Source organism: Cyanistes caeruleus, chromosome 4 (genome assembly GCF_971803275.1).
Source record: "Cyanistes caeruleus chromosome 4, bCyaCae1.hap1.1, whole genome shotgun sequence".
In the NCBI taxonomy this organism is placed as follows: domain Eukaryota; kingdom Metazoa; phylum Chordata; class Aves; order Passeriformes; family Paridae; genus Cyanistes; species Cyanistes caeruleus.
The window spans coordinates 31,500,075-31,518,848 of NC_141704.1; the positions used below are offsets into that span (position 1 = coordinate 31,500,075).

Below are 18,774 nucleotides of genomic sequence, written 5' to 3' on the forward strand. Positions count from 1 at the left end.
CAATTAGTGAGGACCACCTGTCTAGTGAATGTGTTTACTCCAGGGACATCTGGGGTGGGAGGGGAGGTGGGCAGGGTTGTGGAAACTCTTGCCATTTGCCAGTGTCAGGACTGGAGTTTGGTCAAAAACATACAAACCTCAAGATAATTTTTAGCAGGGTGAGGCAAACAAGAGCCAAAAAAATCCTCAATTTTATTTCTGATTCCAGAGAGTGCCCATTATTACACACACACACACACACACACAAACATACACACACGTATATCTTTAGTTAAAAAATCAAACCACAGCAGTTGCAGTTTAAGCCCTGTGCCCTGAAGCCTTCTCCTTCACCTCCTGGATTACCTGAGATAGGAGATGGAAGAGCTTGAGACACCCTGATGTTAAAGGTATTTAGAAGGGCTGAGGGAAGGGGATGGGAGTCTGCTCCAGCATTTTTACTGGGGGAAGTGCAGCAGTGGAGGCTGGGTGCTGCTCCAGCAGGGAGGCAGGACACGTGCTTGGGGGTGCGATGCTGGACTCATGCCTGGGAGTCAGTGAGACGTGAAGAGTTGCCTGGCTGAGCTGAACAGCAACTGAACAGCACACGCCAGCTAAGAAAAGAAGCAATTAGGGAGATGGAAGAGGAGGAGTGATGGGAGGGGAAGGGGGATGAAGGATAAGCAGCAGGAAGGAAGAGGGAGGCAGATTGATTTCACAGTTACTGGAATCTCTAACTACATCAGTCACATTTTCTTTCAGCAAATGTTCCAGCATAAGACTGTGGCTGAATCACATGGTTCATGGAAAGTTCAGCTCCCCTTATTCCTCTTCTCAGAAACCATCAGCTTGGGACTATTGCTGTGTTTCATGTCATCGCCCCCCAACTCCCTCACCTGCCTCTCTTCTCCCCGCTTTTGGATGGATGGCCAAAAAAACCCCTTGGGATGCTCCCTGGGAAGCACTAACGGGGAAGAGGGTCTGCCTACTTTTCTCTACAATCCCTGCAGCAGCCTTTTTTACCCTGTTCAGAAGAGCATCCTGGGTCTGACAACATCCCACACTCTCTCTGAGAGGCAAGTGAGCAAGATCAGGAATGAGTACCATGTGAGTGTAGGTGTGATGGGGATACATCAGATGATGTACAGAGATAGAGAGATGCACTTTTCTCAGCTCATGGTTTGGTTCATCCAGCCCAGCACTTGAGTGATCCTGGTGTATACTCCATAGTGGTTTGCACGTGCACATCCCATTCCCCAGCTGACCAGACCAGCCAGAAACCATCTGCCACTGGGTTCTTTGCAGGCCAGTGGACCTCCAGAATCACCCTAGAAAAAATAAAAGTAAAATGAAGTGATGGTGGTCCATCAGCTTCTGTTGCTTTGAGCCTCTCTGTATACAGATTCCTGGATCCCCTCAACTCATGCTTGGGACATCTGCAACATTCCTTGTACCTTAGGCAGATGTCAAAAACAGTCTCCAGTGCAAACATCTGACTCAGTTACTTCTTCATCATGCAAATTCCTCCCCCTCAGCCAGGTCCCAAAAAGCTGATTGCTCTACTGATTCCTCCTGGTCCATATGGCATTTCCAAATATGTGGCAAGCAAGGAAGCTTGCTGGAATTTAACAATTCCAATGGTTCCCATGAGGGATGGCAGAGAGGAATTCCTTGAGATTGATAGCAGTGGAGGAAGAGACAGGTTACTGTGTATGACAGGTGCTAAAGAGGCTGAGGGTGTAAGAGACTGATGTAGTCACCTGACTTGAAAGTGGGAGGTAGAGTGGAGAATGGGCTGAAGTGAGAAAAGGATAATTTAACTGTATTTGGATCCTGTGTAAGGCAAGGGTGCTGGGAAGAAGTGGTCATTAGAGCTGTTGGCCACTTAGAGGAAGTGTTGGGAAAGTGACCTTATATGGTCTTTCCCCCCTCATTTCAGGCTGTGGGTTGCATTTGTGAGACTTGGGATACATTCCACCACTGGCAGTCAACCCTGATCCCACAACTCCTCTTTCACCTGGCAGGCATCCTTCTTTCCCTGGTAGTACCCAGCACACAGCATCCTGGGAGTAATCATGTAGTGATAAGCCTCGCTGCAGATGTTCTGCTGGATGAGCTGCACGTCCACCTTCTGCAGAACATTGCTGATGTGCCCTGAAAAGCAGAGCACCAAAAGAGCACAGGTGAGCTATGGTGGAACTTCCCCTAGCCCACGCCTACCTCACTTCATGCTGAAACCTGCCATTGGAATTTCTGTTCTGCTCTCCACTGGCATTACAGTCTCTGACTTTCATCAGAGCACTTTTTCTGCTTGGAAGGCGTAAAATTCCCCTTCATTCCTTTCCCTACAGGGATATGTTGTGGGCACTTCAGCTTTTGGGACAAGGAGTATTCTGCTCTGGGAAAACCTCTGGGTTGTCAGAGTTTTGGGTTTGTTTCTCACTGAAATAGATGTTAAGCTCTTGTGCCTAAGAGTACAAACCAGGAGTGTCCAGTTCTGTATAGTCTGCTGAGTGTTTCCAATTAGGAAGCAGCTTGAACAAGTCTGTGAGTGGGTGAAGGCACTAAGCTGACCTGAAGGGCTGTTCTAGTCTTTGGACGAAGAAACACACGCTGTCCCCATACAGATTACCACACTGCCATGCCTGCCTCTCCATATGAGGTTTCAGGGCACTTGACAAGTAACTTTGGTCAACCTATTACCCAAAATCAGAAGGAGTGAAGGAAGCACAATGTTTTGGCATTAATAGAAGTCTGTTCTGCCTATGACACATCTGACCCTATGTTTCTGCCTCAGCACTGCTGCAGTAGGCTACCAAGAGACCTTGAACCTACCACCTTCCTTCAGGGCTCCCCAGCCAGTGATCCAGCAATGAAGGCCGGGCTCAAAGATGTGAGAAGGAGCAGGCAAGCAGATGGGCTGGATTAAGGGCGAGATGATCACCGGATGATCCAGCTGGAGCAGGGCCACATCATAATCATGGCTGTCCTCCTCGTAATAAGGGTGGAGGAAGAGATGGATAACCTTGAAGGACACCTCTGTATGGCCGGTGGCATTTTGCAAGTATTTGCCCAAGTACACGGTCCAGATGGAGGGGGAGGCCAGCCTGTAGGATGCAGCAGAGGAGCATGGGACACAAAGGGCACTCCTTGCTGGCAGTGCTACACCCATCCTAGCACATGCTGACATCTCCGTCGTTCTGACAGCGTGGGGACAACACAGAGCCAAAACAAAGGTGGAGCTGTGCAGCATCTTCTGCTATCACTGCCCCCTCAAAGCTGCTCTGTCAATCCCAGGATTGCCCCTTTTCCCCTGCACACACCCCCAGCTAATACTGCATGTATCCGTACCCCTTTCTTCAGTTCCAAACATGGCTGAGGTGCCAGAGGAGGGGTGCAGCTGCCCCATGACATTTTCATCAGTCAGAGAAGCCTCCAGTCAGGGATGACATGGAAAGCAATGCTAATCTTTCTATCCAGCACCTCCCCTCTCCATTTACCTCTCATCCTGGAAGCAGTGCGCAGCTGAGACCACCCAGCGGTCAGCAATGAGTGTTCCCCCACAAATGTGGCGGCCCCGAACTTGCAGGCTGGCCTGCCATGGCCATTCCCCTTCCACAGAATTCATACCACCCACAATCCTGCTGAGAGGGGCTTGCATTCCGCAGTCTGAGGAGGAGACACAGCAGGTACTTCAGGGAAGAAAGGGAACATGAGAGACCGTGCCTGCCCTTCCTTTCCTACTTAGTTGACTGAAGAGTTTGACCTCTAATTTCTTGTCTTACCTAGGCTTTATGTACTGCCCAGGACAGTCTAGTGAGCACTCCCTCTCAGCATTCCTCACCTTCAGCTGCAGCTTGGGGATGCCTTTGGGGCAACATGCTGATTGTGCTAACTGCTGTGCCTTTCAGTGCCTACTGAGGCTCCAGAAAAAAAAAAACCAAGTAGGGAAATCAAAACATTAACTCTCTCCCTGCCAGTGGCCATGCAGACATGGGTGATTTTTCTGGCTGGAGCCTTGTACAACGGCACATAAGCTGACAGAGTGGTCAAACAGGCGGCCTGCGGGTTGAACCTGGCCTGTGAGACATGTCTGTCTGGCCTGATGCCTCTGCCTGAAGGAGGCAGGGAGCAGCTGTCCAAAGAGCAAGTGCCTGCTCACACTCAGCACAGAACTGGCTAGTTGTTGCTGTCCCTGCCACTGCAGGATGGAGCAGGGCCACTGGTACTGTGGGACTGAGGTGGGGAGAAGGTGGTGGAACAAGGGAGGGTGGGTGCTTATTCTGGTTGGTGGGAGAAAACGGGGCAACTTGCAGCTACGTGTCATCCTGAACCTGGCTGGCTGATGTGTGGCTGATTGTTTCCTCACCACAGTGATTCTCATCAGACAGGTCCTTGCAGTCTGCAGTGGTGTCACACAGGGGGTTGGGTTTCTTCACACAGGTCCCATCTTCACAGCGGTAGGTGAAAGGACCGCAGGGGACCCCTGCAAAAAGGAAGGAAAGCCAAAGCTGAGAGAGGGCAGCAGGTTGTAGATACAGCCTGAAGCCCTTTAAATGAGGAGAAAGGGCAGCAGAGAGCTTAGGGGAACTCCATAAGTTCCCCTTATCATTCCATGATGACAGGGAATTTCCTGAACAAATAAACAACTCACAAACATTGTGAGGAGGCTGGGTGAGTTAACTCCCAGATGGTGCCCGTATGTCACATGTGGAAAGCACTCTACAGACAGCCTTGGTTCAAGCACATGGGTGGGCATTTGTCATCCCAGCACTGTCTCCTCCCTACCTCCACTGCAGTGTTCTTCATCACTCCCGTTGACACAGTCCAGCTTCTGGTTGCAGACCCTGCTGAACTCGATGCAAGTGCTGTCCTCACGGCACTGGAACTTTGCAGGGCACACTGCTCAGGAGGGAAGCTCATGGGAATCAGGCATGCAAGACAAGGTGTGAGGACAGGGTCATAAATCCTGCAGTCTCTACAGCCTCTTCCCCCACCTCATAAGCTGTGCTTAAGACCAACTCTGGTATAGTGCAGCTGTTCAGCTTTTTCCTCATCTGCATTGTAGGTGTGCCTGCACCCTGTCTTACACTTTGCTGTTGCTGACTTAACTTTTCTTGTCTTGGCCTCCTCAGACCTGCCTCAGCACTATGTACTTGCTGTGAGGTCCAAGACTCCTCACTTACCACCACCAGTCCTGGTCTGCTTGCCTTGTTAGGGTTTTGTAGGACTGCATTCTGTCTGGTGAGGTCACTGTTCCACCTGCCTTGATGTAACCCCAGCTCATGGGTCACTGTTTCGCAGAGACCAGCACTTCCCCTTGCCGCTGAGTCCTGAACAACAAAGGATTCTGCAATGTCCATGAGTTCTGGTGGACACTGGAGGATGGAGATGGGTCTAAGCTGCCTGTCCACAAAGAGTTTGACTTCTGTTCACAGATTTTCATATCAGGAACTTGTTGTGTTTTTGTGTACCATTTTCCTACTGCAGTGACTATAATTTCGTCATTAATAGCATCTAGAAACTTCTAGATGACTAAAGGTGCATGAAGGTCTGAGGCAACTTGAACTTTGATTTTAAAGACAGGGATTGTTCCATACCAACACAGAATGAATAATCAGAGATACACTAGTGGCAAGAGTATAAGAAAGGAAGGAAATAATAACGTTTCTCTTCTTTTTCAAATATAAAGCAATGTTGGAAAACACTGAGAAAGCGTGGGGTTTTCTGTCAGTCTTGGTCTGTGTCAGCCTGTGGAACTGAATGACATGATACCCCTGGGGCCAAGGAGATACAGGGATTCAAGAAAGGATTAGATATTCATAAGGATTCAAATGTGTCCATGTCTACAGGAGGGAAGCATGCAAACCCTGATGTAAGATAGCTGGATGATGGGACAGAGGACATTGTCAGCAACACTACAGACAAAGCAAAACCCAATTTGGGCAGTCTTATGTGAGCTCTCACATTTCTAGCACTGAATTTAAGCTTCCATAGAAAGATTCCTCTTTTCTTTGACTTTAGACTTTTCCTCTGAATCTTTCAAAATTGGCCACTCTCTCTAGTGGTTCAGGGTTCTTTACGTGTTAAAAAAACATCTGTAGGAAACAACTAATGAAAAGTTAGTGGTGGCAGCAATATGATGAGCCCCAAATCACACCAGAGATGAGAGAATAGATGAATTAGGTGTCATGTCTAAGCCTGAATTGTTGTTCCTATGAGAATGGGGCTCTGCAGGGGTTCTGAGATGGTAAGGATGGAGCCTGTGTCAGCACTAACTGCTTTTGCCATGAAGAACCGACTGAGGCTGATCATGGACTTTGATGCTCCCAAACTGGGGCAAAATGCATGAGTGAGGATCTGTACAGATGAAGTGTACAAATGGCCTGGGGGAAGAGGAGAGAGAAGGGCAGCGGGTGGGCTTGGGGAAGTGAGGGGGATGCTGAGTGCTGTGACAGCAGAGGGGGCTGTAGGCCAGGGCTGAGGCTGGTTGCAGACCCTGGGTGGGAGGAAAACAGGGCAAGGTGGGGGCAGCTTGGTAGGGGGTTTCTTTCAGGCTGCTTGGAACTCTTGGTGCTTTTAGCTACTAGGGGACTGTCCCGGGAAGGCTGTGCTGTGACAGGTGCCAGAAGCATTACTGCTCTTTCCAGAGCAGGCTGAAGCCCTACAGCAGTGGGATGAGACTTCAAAGGGCACAGAGGTTTAAGCTTCTGAAGTTGAGGTACAAGGCTGTGCCTTGGCCGACCAAGTCCTCTCCATCTCTCCCTACCTTCAGAGGAGTGAGGGGCTGTGTCTTGCTGAGACCAGGGACCAGTGGGGAGAAGAAATCACTCACCACAGTTTCTCTCATCCAGCCCATTGGGGCAATCTTTGATCCCGTCACAGGCTGGGACACACAAACCGTTCACCAAACACAGAAACTCCCCAGGACAGGCTGTGAAACCAAAAGAGAGTAATTAGTCTTGAATGACTGGAAACCTCCTGGCAGCAGAGCACCATGGCTTGAAAAGGTGGAACTGCACACTCTCCTGACCACACGAGCGCTGCTGCAGCATGCTGGCAGCACTCACTGCGCCCCCCAAAATCTGCCATGTCATCTGCTCTTAACACAGGCATATGGAGCCAGGCTATGCACCAGGGGAAAGAGGGCTTTCCCTGTTTTGCACTGTACAATGGGCACCATCCAGGACCTGTCTGGCACTCCATACATCGGGATCACTGCTGTTTCATGTTTCCTGAATGCCATGGGAAAGCTGAAACAGGCTCTTCGGAGTTGTTGCCAAAACTTACGTAGGACCTTGAAGGGGTTCTTGTTAGACACGTTGACAAGTGCACATATTCAGAGACTGGTGTGCATTACTGGCACCCTTTAGGAGGGAGATGGTGAAACCTCGGACAGACAGACTGTGGGTGGCATTTGCATATGTGTGTATTTGTGTGCAGCTTTATTTATCTCTTGTTTGCACGGATTCCAAGGTGAGCAGGAAACAGCTCTCTCTAAGAGATCTTGTAATCAAAACAAGTGTTGCATCAAGCCAAGGTGCTTTCTCATTGAATTCCCAAGGCCAGTTTGGGATCCTGCCATCAGGGTAAGGTTTTAGGCAATTTTATGCCCTTGGGTTTTGTTGCATGGAAGCTCTGGCCACAAGAGGCAGGGCCAGATGTGCAGGAGCAGCTTTGCACATAATTTCCTCCTCTTTTAGGGGCATCACTGGTGCATCACTGATTTGTGAGAATCTTCCTGAAGGGTGGATGGAACCTAGGGCTCCCAGGCCATGCCTTGTGTTTCTCCCAGCACAAGCCAAGTGCAGAGGGGCTGCTGGTCCCCCCACTGAGGAGCAGGGAAGAACCTGAGCTTACGGTCAGATTGCTTGTACAGGCTGTAAGCTGCCTGTACGCCAGGGCCGGTTAAGGAGATCTGGGAGGTGAAGGTGATGGTGATGTCAGCAGAAGATGTGACTGGGATCCTCTCAGCGTATGCTTGCAGGGTCCGCAGGCCACACAACCTGAGGGGCAAACACAGGCGAGGTGGATTGGACAGGGAGGCAGGAGACAAAGCAGGGCAAGGGGGCTCGGTGGGGCTGGGGTGGGAAAGGGGTCACACAGACTGGGTGCTGCAGGCAAACCAGGAATACAAAATGCCTTCAGTATGCATGAGATACAGAGTCCAGAGGGACCCTCCTATCTTTGGACATTTCCCACTTTCTGGCCAGCACTGAGATCAGGCCATGCAATGCAGTTCAGTTCTTACAGTGAAAGAAGATTCTCCTTCATCACCTTCCTGAAGAAGCCATGTTGTAGAAATTGTGGCACTGACAGTTTAAGAGAGGAAGGCAGGGAGAGGAAAAGTGGAAATCCAAAGCCAGGGTAACATAAGGTCTGGATAAGATCCTTCATAGGAAGACAAGTTACCTCTACAGGAACCATGGAGAAGGCACTAATGAGGTGGGTCGGGGGAGGTTTTGGAGGGAAACAGGCAATTTTGCATTAAGTGAGAGGAAAACCAAAAGCTGTAGGTCCATCTATCTCAGAGCCTGCTCTGAGGAGATGGGAGCACAACAGGTCTCCATCCTTCGCACTGAGGCAGTGGTGAGCAGTAGCCCCAGCAACACACAGGTGCTAATTGTGGGAAGTCCTGCAGGGAAAGTGGCTGCAGTCAAAGCAGGAGGATATGGAGCTAAGGGGAAGATCTGTACGGAGGTGGATTCAAGGCAATGGCACACAGAGATAATATTGCAGAGGTGGTGACAGGCAGATTTGCAAACACTGGAGACGTGGGAGGACACCAAGGTTACACACACAGGAGAAAACTAAGAAGCCTGATGCAAACAGCAAGAGAGAGAAAGCAGGTTGGTAGCTCAAAGCAAATCTGTGAGAAATGTGTTCACTGGGGAGAGAGTGAAAAAGACGAGCAGAAAAGCAGGAGACACCAGCACAAAGAGTGGCCACAGCGTATGGCTCTTCTTCCTCACATATGGTGGCTGAAGCGAGCAGAGGCCTGCAGAGGTTTAATCCCAGTTTTATCCCGGGTGGGAAGTGAGAGACAGAGAACAGGACCCCACCACACACCTTCTGTTCTGAATTATCCATTGGCCTTGGGTACAGGGCAGGTCGTGCTTCTGTCTGCTGAGTGCGTAGGCATCGAACCAGAGGGTGACCCCATAGTCGAGGGATGGGACCTGCAGACAAGGGGGTGCAGAGCAGAGGGCAGATGGCTCCTAGGAGTGTTACAGCACACTCTATAGATCAGAAATGAGCAGAGCAAATGTGAAGGCCAGGCATGTCTGGCCACACTGCAGGTCAGAAAGAAGCACCCTCTACACTGGAGCCATGCCACGTGTGGCTCTGCTGCTGGTGTCAAAGCCTGGCAGTTCTTATCAATTCCTATAAATCTGGTTCTGTTTTGAAGAACTCCTCTGGAGATCAGATTTCAGATTCCTCCTCAGCTACGGCATCTCTGTGCTGGTATGCAATATCAGAGTTCTTCCCCCTCAGAAACACACCTGACGTGGAGGCTGGGCAGGCTGTCACCCTTGCATCTCATGGAGATCTGACTGAGAGCCCTGGCTGTACCCCCTGCAATGTGCGGAGTGCTGCCTGTGTTTTGAGGACAGGGTGGATGCTCCTGTGGGAGCTGGCTCTTACCATCATGTGCCAGGTGCACTGCGTGTTGGGCGAGTAGTAGCTGGGGTAGTGTGGGGTGCCGATCTTCCCCTGCAGCTCCAGGCTCTCCCGCAGAGTTATGTTCACCTCACAAGCTGTAAATACAGATGTTCAAAGCCCTGCTCTCTGTCAGCTCAGCCTCAGCCCGGGGAGGCCATGTAACCTGCCTTTTACCGACCACCCTTGCAATGCAGAATGAATTCTGCCCTTAACAGGGATGCAGGATCTCTAGGAGCTGTGATGCTGTAGGAGAAAACCTGTCTTCTCCCTGTAACTATAGCCACTCTCCTCCAGCCTTCCTCACCTTCGAGGGGCACTGCCTGGGCTGAGAGGATGAAGGGGTCATAGTAGCTGTACATGGCTTTCTTCCACACAATGGACATGACAGGGCCAGATGAAAGGACTTCCACGATGGGCTCCTGCCGGCTGCAGCCGTAGATCCTCAGGGGAAAGAGATGAAAGTATAGGAGTGAGGCAAGCAACAAACAAATGAAAGAGGAGAATGAGAAAGACAATGGATATCTGTGTGATGCACACACAGCAGTTGTAAGGCACTGACTGAACCAAACAAAGGGCCAAGAGCGACAGGTCCTGCAGCACAGTGGTGCGAGATATCCCACATCAGTGACTTCAGCTGATGCAGGCAGGTTGTACATCAAGGAGAACCTCCTCTGATGTTGTCTGACACCTTCCCCTGCTGTGGCGTGTTGTGCCATCCTGCCTGTCTTCCCCACCATGTCCTCCCTGCTCAGGAGCTACCTACGAGGTGATGAGGTGTTTCTCCAGGGGCCCCGCTGCGTCGTACATTGCCAGGCGGTCCCTGCAGTCAGGCAGAGTCCACTCCAGGCGTAGCTTGATCATGTAGCCCTTGAGGCCATGGAGGTGCCAAAGACAACTGGAGGCCAGGTAGTCAGGGCCCTCCAGCCTAAGGATGTCATCGTCCTGGACATAGCTGTACCTGTAGCAACCTGAAATAGACGTGGTTGTAAGAGAAATTAAGATCTGGGATTGTCACTTGGTACATCAGTGTAAGCCCTTTTTTAGGGTAAGGCTGACTCATCCCAGTGATCTCGGTTTACTTTTACGTATGTTGTGGTGGCACTGATCCTTTTGTACCATTGCCCCAGTTTCTCTAAGAACTGTCCCCTCTTACTTGGTTAACCTAATACTACCTCAGGCTTTAAATATCAGCACAGCACAGTTATCTTCCACTGGCTTTATTTACTTTTTCACCTCTTTCTCCTCTCAGCCCCATACTCTTCCTGGCTTTAGATCTCCCACATCTGAATTCCAGGTTTCAGAAGACTTTCACACCAGGATTTTTCAGTAAATATCAGTTTAAAGATGAGTTTCTAATAGCACATCTAATGCAAGCTGCCAGACAGAGAATTTACAACACTGCCTGAAATCAGTAAAAGCATCTTTAAACATTGCCAAGACAACAGACTCCTAAATGAGGCACATCCAGTGCAGAGCCATGCAGGAAACACCCACCCCACTCAGCACGTTGCATCTGCACTGGTACCAGTACACCCAGCTATCTCACAGTTCTCATTAGGACCAGGACAAGTCTGAGGTGGCTGCATTGCCCCTGGCAGCTGACATCTCTGCCTAGAGCCATCCAGTACATAGCTGTCATGTAGTTTGGATCTGGCCAAGCAGCAGCACTAGTGCTCCCTTGCTCCTACTCTCCCCTTCCCAGGATTTACAGCTCCAGGAGGCCAACAAGTTTTCTGTCCCCTGTGAAAATCCCTCCCATAAAGTCATGAACTCAAAAGGAAAGGAGAAGGTAGCCTACCCAGAGTGGATTTCAGCACTACTATGTCTTTCACACTGGATTCTGTTAGAAAGAAAATATATATAAAAGAAGATAAACAAAAATATAAACTGGATAAAAAAGATAATCTGATAACCTAGCATAGTAGATGAGGATTCCCATCCTTCCTTCCTTATTGACTTAGTTTAAATTTGTAAATATTTGTAAAAAAATTTGTAGTTTAAAATAGCAAATTTGGGAGAAAACTTTTGAATGGACTCCAGGACACTTATGCAACTAGCTCACAACGTCAGCATGGGGCATCCTTCAGGTACCTCTCTGTCTGTTCTCAGGGACCTGTTTCAGTCATGCCTTCCCCAACCCATCTCTCTGGGATATTTGTCTGCCCCTGACCCAAATCCAACAGCCCTAATTCTTGCTTTCCAGCCCATCAGGGGCTTCTCTGCCTTTTTTCCTCGCCCATTTTGGTGTATGCTGTTCCAGGACCTCTTCCCCTTCCCAGGAGGGCTGGGCATTGCTTCAGGCAGTCATCTCCCTCCTCTGCCAGCCACATCTCAGGGCACAACCCCACTTCCCAGAGCTTTCACCATCTGCTGTCCCACCACAAAAAATGCCCAACCAAAAATATGGGAGTCACTGAGGGTGGAGAAGGAGTTCTCTCTTGATGACCACTGTGTGATGAGCTACTCAACATCCTTACAGAGTCCACCTTTAGAGGAGGGAGCTGCAGAGAAAGTGACCAGCAGGGGCTACAGATCTGTGCAAAACAGTCACAGGGTGGATAACACTTTAAGAGAGCTGGGCTTTTCTCCAGCCTCCCAGCTGAATCGGAATCAGCCAGAGATCAGGTGCTACTGGGAATAATTGCCAAAATAAAAGGCACTGTGAGGTCAGCTGGGAGTGAGGGTTGTTGTTGGGGGCTTGCCTAGGTTGGGGCTTTGGTGTTCTGTAGCTTCTAAGCAAATCTGTGGGGACAGATGAGTGGTTTTGTCATAGCAGAAACAGTTGTTGTGGAAAATAGTATCCTGCAGGCATGAGGCAGGCTCCTAGGCAAGCTCACATGCTATAGAGAGTAGTCTGTGCAGAGCTGGTAGTAAGTACTCTTTTATCTGAAGGTAATGAAACAGAGTTCCTGTAGGGAACAGGAAGTCCCAAAAGATTTTTGGGGAAGGGGGAAGCCAGTGTACTGCGGTGAGTGTGGCTGTTAGTACAAATAAAGCACTGGAGATGCTGGAGAGGTTCCTGTACTAGGCAATGGCTTGCAGCTCTGTGTCTCAAGGCAGAGTGAAATTTAGAGCTGAGCAGGCCAGCAAGAGTCTGTGAGGAAGCAGTGAAGTGCTAATGACCTGCTATTAGCTGGCTGTTTTCCCACTCTAACTGTACAGGGCAAATGAAACCAGAGGTTAAGTCACTGGCTGGCGGTCACCCTGGCTCAGCAGTATAAGGAATTTCTGGCTTTTGTCTCAGTTATCAGACTGTACTTCTGACTGGAGAGGAAAAGATCTAGGGAAAGCAGAAGGATCTGGATAAACTACAACTGGTGTTTTAAGCCCAAAATAGAAAGAAGTGTGGTCTGCTGAAATGAATAGAACAGTGAAACAGATGCAAAGGAACTAAGAGGGAACTGGGAACAGCTAAAATTATGGCACCATCATTTCTATTTGTTTATGAGTTGCATTATGAAGTGAACAAATAAAAGGAAAATGCTAGATGGGCGGACTTGGAAGGATTTAGTACATTTCCTTGTGATATCTTTCTTAACAAAGTTCATTTAAATTGGCTGAGCGTAGGGTCTGGCATGCTGGAAGCAAATCATAAGTAAGGAACTAATGGTAACTGTGGGAGGAGATGTCTTGATGAGATGCTAATACAGCTTTTGACTAAGACCTTACAATTATGATCTGGGTGAGGGAGTGAAAATAATTTAAAGGAAATTGAATTTTCTTTACAGGCATCAAAAAATGACCCACAGAACAACTGAGATGTGGGGGTAAAAGTTAAAGGAAGTATGGGTAGGATATAATTAAAGAAGTTTCATCTTAGAATAATGCAAGATAGCATGCCTAGGGAAAAAGAAAAAGCAAACAACTTGGAGATGTAACATCTCATGGGAAAAAGAAACTAGGAAATAGGAGTCGCAAGAGGAGAGAAGAAACAGAGTGTATTTTAACACCTGTGAGATTTGGGACTCTGTAAGGGGGATCAGACTAGGCTGACAAGTTAAGCCTCATTACAAAGATAAAACATAAATTCCACTGGACCTGTATGCACTGACTGTATATATGTGCCTAGTCCCTTACCTAACACCTACTTTAGAGCAGTTTTTTATGGGTGGCTTTTTAAACAGGCTGTGACCTTTGCTGTGAGCAACAATAAATAATCCTTAAAATCATGTCAGGAACCAAAGTGACAATGATGCTTTGTCTCAGAGGAAGACTTAGTGGTGACTCAGATATGTTGCTTTTTTTCTCTCTATCAAATAGTCTGGAATAATCTCCCAAAGGAAAGTAGGAAGCCTAAGTGCTTGGTATTTTCAAGCTGAGCTGATCTAAGTCATGTCTAAGATCTTGCTCTACAGAAGCCAAAGCAGATGGGTGAAAAAAGAATCACTTATCTGATTGTGGTCAGGTATATCTCCAACAATTTTAATCCTTCAAAGGAAGGATTTTTAATTTTTTTTTAAAAATCAAACTTCAGTTCTTCTCTATCAGGGAAAAAATGTGCATAATTGTATTTCCTGATCCTTACTACCTTCCTCATCCTCTTCAGGTTTCCTCTGTCTCCTTCAATAGACTCTTGGCCTTTTTTCCTAACCTTCTACATCATGGAGCATTTCTGACTACTTGGGCCACAGCTGAGCAGCTGGTACTTACCCAGGAGAACCAGGGAGTCGGGGTTGATCCTGTACTCTGTCTGGTAGGACAGGCTGCCCGAGCTGTTGAAGCTGGTGGCGAGCTCTTGGTGGAGCACTGTGTTTACCCTCTCAGCAGTTGCCTCCTTCTGCTGACTCTCAGGGATTTGGAGGGTGAACCAGAAGAAGAAGGTCAGAGCTCCCTCCCTAACAGAGAAATAGCATGTAAAATATTCTTGCTCTTCATCTCCAGAATTACTGGAGAGACAAACCCTGGGGAATTACCCTCCCCACTATTTTTCCACAAATCAGACATATCTGTGTAGATTTTCCAGCTCTGCTGCTGAGACCCAGAGGAACCTCTCTGAGTGAGGCAAGAGAGTTGCAATATCCATGGTGTGCGTCAGTGCTCCGTGCTTTGTGGGAAGAAGCCTTTCCATGCCATCTGCTCCAGTGATGACCATATGAGCTCAAATTAATGTGATAATTAATCAAGATTAGTCTAATGAGTAGTCTCATTTCAAGTAGAAATGACCTTTGGGTACTACTGACCAGGGGTTGAAAAGAGAAGCTCAGTCTCATCTCCCAGTGGTGACAAGTGGATGATTTATGACCAGGTACCTTACCACAACCCATTAAAGCTGCAGGAGGCTGTGCCTGGGAAAGTTCTGTTCAACCAGCTGCTAGAGAAAACTGGCTGGGAGAGGGCAAGGAGATGTTGAAACATATCATTGTTCAGTAAAAGGCTAGAGGAAGATGTGCAAGAGAAACATTTCTTTCCCCAGTTGAAAATGGAGTTACATCCAAGCTGGAATGTTCCTTAGATGAAGGACAAATTTGGGGTGTGGTTTTCCATAGGAAAAAAAAATCAGAAGCAAATGACCATCACTCTGAAAATTATTTCTGCTATCCTCTTCTACTGTTAAGACCTGCAAAGCTGTAGTCCCACATCTGTCCCATTCCACTGTTATCCTGTTCCCAGGGGGTCCAGGCTTCTTGGCGGGAATAACTTTTCCATGGTGCATTCTGGCCTCTCCCTTCTGGTGCCTAGAGTCAGGCCATAAAATTGCTTTCTTGAATTAGAAAAATTTATTTCCAGCTGCTTAGTTTCTACTGACAATGCCAAGACAATTTATTTTTTTTTTTATCTCTTCCCAATGGGTTTTTTTTTTTTGTTTTTTTTTATTCTCTTGAACTTTTGCCTCTGAAAATTTTCTCAGTTTTGGCTTTTCATCATGACCTGGGATCAACAGAAACATCAAAATATCCCCAGCTCTGTTATGCTGGAACCATTCTGAATCTGGACTGTCCAGCCTAGTCTGGAGGTCATGGCAGGGACTGCAGAAGTTTGTCATGGGCAGATTTCAGTGAAACCAGAGTACAATTTACTGGAAGCTTTACACAGGAGCAAGCAAATATGCTGCAGGTGCTACTCACCCAAAGGCATACACCGTGCTCGAGTTGTAGTACCGACCCAGCTCTGTGGCACTAATCAGTTCCTTCAGCTGCAACGAGAACATTGTCTGATAATTACAGTGCAATGTTGCGGTGGCTGATCTGATCTTTCATCCCTCGTGCTGTGCAGGCCCACCTGCATGCAAGCCTGCCCTTGCATGGGGGTGCCTGACCCCTTCCTCATTCTACTCCCTGAGCAGCCTCAGGGCTGGCTCTGTTCATGGAACTGCCCTCACCATGTTCTGGAGCTTAGCTGACTCCACCCAGAAGGCTCTGGACTCCACCTGCCCAAGGTCTGGGGAGTACCGGCGGTTCAGGACCTGGAGGCTGCCACAGTAAAACTGCAGGATGGATGGCTCCAGGTGCCATGGTCTGTAGTCTGCCAAGAGAAGACACTTAGCAACACGTAGGAAAGAGGGGGTTACCCCTGTGTATGACTGTCTAAAGACCACCCAGAGTCACTAATGTGCTTTGGGCTGGGCATTGCTTTGTCTACCCACCCCTCCCAGCTCCTGCTGGGGGGGAAAACACGTGAATTTTTACCTAGGAAATACCAGGTTGCTGCAGCAGCTCCAGCCAGCACAAGAAAGGCTATCCCAAGGGGCACATAGCGGAGGCAGCGACGTGAGTTAGTCTCTGATTTGTCATTTGAGAGGGAGCTGGAGTCTTCCTCCTGTTCCTCGGCCTCCATCAGGCTCCTATGGTGACGCAGCATGCCAGGGTCAGGTTGGTTTTTCTGTTTCCCTTTACACCCTCTCTGAAGGTGTTATACCAAATCTGTCTTCCTCTCTCCCAAGATCTATGGCCCCAAGAGATTGCTGTGCAAATCATCAAAGGGTTTGCTCAAAGCAAATGTGGATAAAACTGCTAAATTAATGGGAGACAGGCTTCTAGGACACTGTTTTGTCTACATCTCCTGGAAATCCCTTGGTTTTCAAAGGCATTCCCTGTGTTTGCTTCTGTCAAAACTGCAAATTAGTACAATAACGAATTTCTCTGAATACAAAAGTGTTGTCCTCCCAGGCTGGGAATTGTTTTAAAGCTGGTATTTTATTGATCTAGATCAATGCAGAAGAAAATCAGTGACCTGAAATGTGAGCAGAAGTTGCACAAAGCAGCCACTGCCTGGGAACCCAAAGTTACACTTTGCCTGCTGTGCCATTTTTATCTTGATCCCTAAAAGTAAGCAAACATTGCCATTCCCACCAGGCCGTGTGTTCCCAGGCAAAGCCAGTGCTGGCACTGGCTCAATAGCTGAGCTAATCAGAAGAGAGCACCTGAGTAGTGTTCAGCCCTTCACCACCACCTGCTTGTGCCAGGAGACACCTTCTGTCTTCCTTTGCCCCTTGTCTTCCCCAAATCTACTCCATTTGCTTCTTCCTGACTGCTTCCCTTCTGTCAGCCCCATGCTCTGAGGGTAAGAAATGCTGTTGCCCAAGAGAGACGCATTAACCCCTGGCTTTGACACCCACTTTCCTCCTCCTTTCCTCTGCCACCACATAGTGCATGCCTGTCCTGAAAGTTTTTTCTGTGTTTCTGCAGTTGGAGGGCAAAGGCATGTGAATGCATCTGCACAGGAAAACACAGAGGTCTTGTGGAACGCTTGTGGTCCTGTCTGTGTGTCCGTGAGTCATCTTTGTTCCCAGTGGTGCATGTGAACATGGGCAGAGGAGTGCATGGGAGGGACTTGCTACAGCTGAGGGAAGAGGTGGCTGGCCTCATGCACATTTTAGCCCATGTGGATGCCAACTGAGCATCACTTGATAAAGGTGAGTGGGCTCACCTTTATCCCAGTTAACCCCCAGTTATGGAGTCCCAAGCCCTCCAGGCTGCCTTGCAACATTACATTTGCAGAATGTAAGCACCAGGTAACTCACTCCAGAACATTAAAGACAGCCTGGTGAACACCCACGCTCGGACAAGCAGTCACACATCCACTTGCTCTAACACACCCTTCCAGAGAGGCAGGCAGTACAAACAGGCCCAGCACAGGCTGCCCTCCTTTGCTCCTTCTGGGGCACCTTTCTCAGCAACCCCTGGGAAGGATCTCCTCCCCAAGGAGCCGAGTTGGGTAGCCCAGGAGAGCAAGGGAACTTCTCTGCTACCATAGCATCCCTTCAGAAGCAGCAGGCATAAGCACACAGCCACAGATGGAGAGGCAGGGGAGAGAGGGCAGGAAGCAGAAGAAGAGCCTCTTTGTTAGTAGATTTGGTGGCAGGCACTGGGGTTTCCCCCAGAGCTGCAGACCTACCTCTAAAGCCTGCTGTTGCCTGTGAGACCTGGCCCACACCCCAACTCACACCTGCAGGGAGTGGGGGAGTAAGCAGGACATCTATTTACCCAACTCAAGGTCTCCTCAGTGATCAATAACCCAGTGCCATGTCCCTTCAGCTTGGCCTTTGTCCTGCACCATCCTGCTGCAGTGGGTAAGTGCACCCTGCACAATGGTTTTTTTCCTTTTCTGAAATGGAGGGTTTGGAGGCTTAAAGCAGGAGAAGATCTGCAGGCTGAGCAGGGGAAGTCCAGAGAAAAGTCAAGGTAGGAGCACCTCTAGCTGTGCAGAGAAGAGCAGTCCAGGAGGCTGGTGCAGATCGCTTACGCTGTTCTCCTCGGGGGACAGGGAGTTGCTGAGCAACTGCTGTATTTCTTAGCCACCCTTTGGTCCCATGGGTGTGAGCTCCCCAGCACGGGGATGGAGCAGATGCTGGCTGGCAGGGGTAGATGGCTGGAAGGAGGGAAGACAGCAGTAGAAAGCCCGTCTGGTTACCACAGCGTTCATGCAGATGAAAGCAAAGCACAGTGCCACTCAGCACCAACCTCAGAGACCCCCTCTTGCCTTCTTGTGATTCTTGCTGCCCAGCCTCCTGACACTGGGCTCCCCACACTCTGCTGCACCGCCACTCACACCTCCCTGCAGCATCTGCTTTTCTTCCAGCCCCTGGTCCTCCTCTGCTACTTTTCCTACGTGACCTTCTGCTAACAGTCCTGCAGGTCTGTATGTGCCCCTTTGTTTTTCACAGAAAGCAGAGACAGCTAGAGCAGAGTAAAC

General features: G+C 48.9%; 1 protein-coding gene across 2 annotated transcripts; it reads right to left on the reverse strand.

The window, feature by feature from the left end:
• Positions 1 to 136: 136 nt before the first annotated feature.
• Positions 137 to 18,624, reverse strand: TMPRSS6 (transmembrane serine protease 6). 2 transcript variants are annotated; one of them, XM_023935739.2, is made up of 18 exons: positions 18,543 to 18,624; positions 16,269 to 16,423; positions 15,962 to 16,104; positions 15,708 to 15,775; positions 14,293 to 14,477; positions 11,441 to 11,482; positions 10,406 to 10,610; positions 9,947 to 10,083; positions 9,625 to 9,737; positions 9,049 to 9,158; positions 7,840 to 7,985; positions 6,815 to 6,913; positions 4,768 to 4,881; positions 4,349 to 4,465; positions 3,480 to 3,648; positions 2,815 to 3,086; positions 1,997 to 2,133; positions 137 to 1,307 (listed from the first exon to the last, which is right to left on the reverse strand). In XM_023935739.2, the coding sequence occupies exons 2-18, from the start codon at positions 16,414 to 16,416 to the stop codon at positions 1,149 to 1,151; spliced, it is 2,364 nt and encodes a 787-aa protein (XP_023791507.2). In that variant the 5' UTR covers positions 16,417 to 16,423; positions 18,543 to 18,624; the 3' UTR covers positions 137 to 1,148. The 2 variants fall into 2 exon arrangements, with proteins under 2 accessions (XP_023791507.2, XP_023791502.2); XM_023935734.2 differs by lacking the exon at positions 18,543 to 18,624 and adding an exon at positions 17,977 to 18,036.
• Positions 18,625 to 18,774: the final 150 nt, after the last annotated feature.

Excerpts from the sequence above, each read along its gene's own strand:
- TMPRSS6 (XM_023935739.2), bottom strand. The coding sequence starts at position 16,416 with ATGGAGGCCGAGGAACAGGAGGAAGACTCCAGCTCCCTCTCAAATGAC. Across the intron at positions 16,105-16,268 it reads AGCAACCTGGTATTTCCTAG|ACTACAGACCATGGCACCTG; the intron begins GTAAAAATTCAC and ends TTCTCTTGGCAG. Across the intron at positions 9,738-9,946 it reads CCAGGCAGTGCCCCTCGAAG|CTTGTGAGGTGAACATAACT; the intron begins GTGAGGAAGGCT and ends CTGTATTTACAG.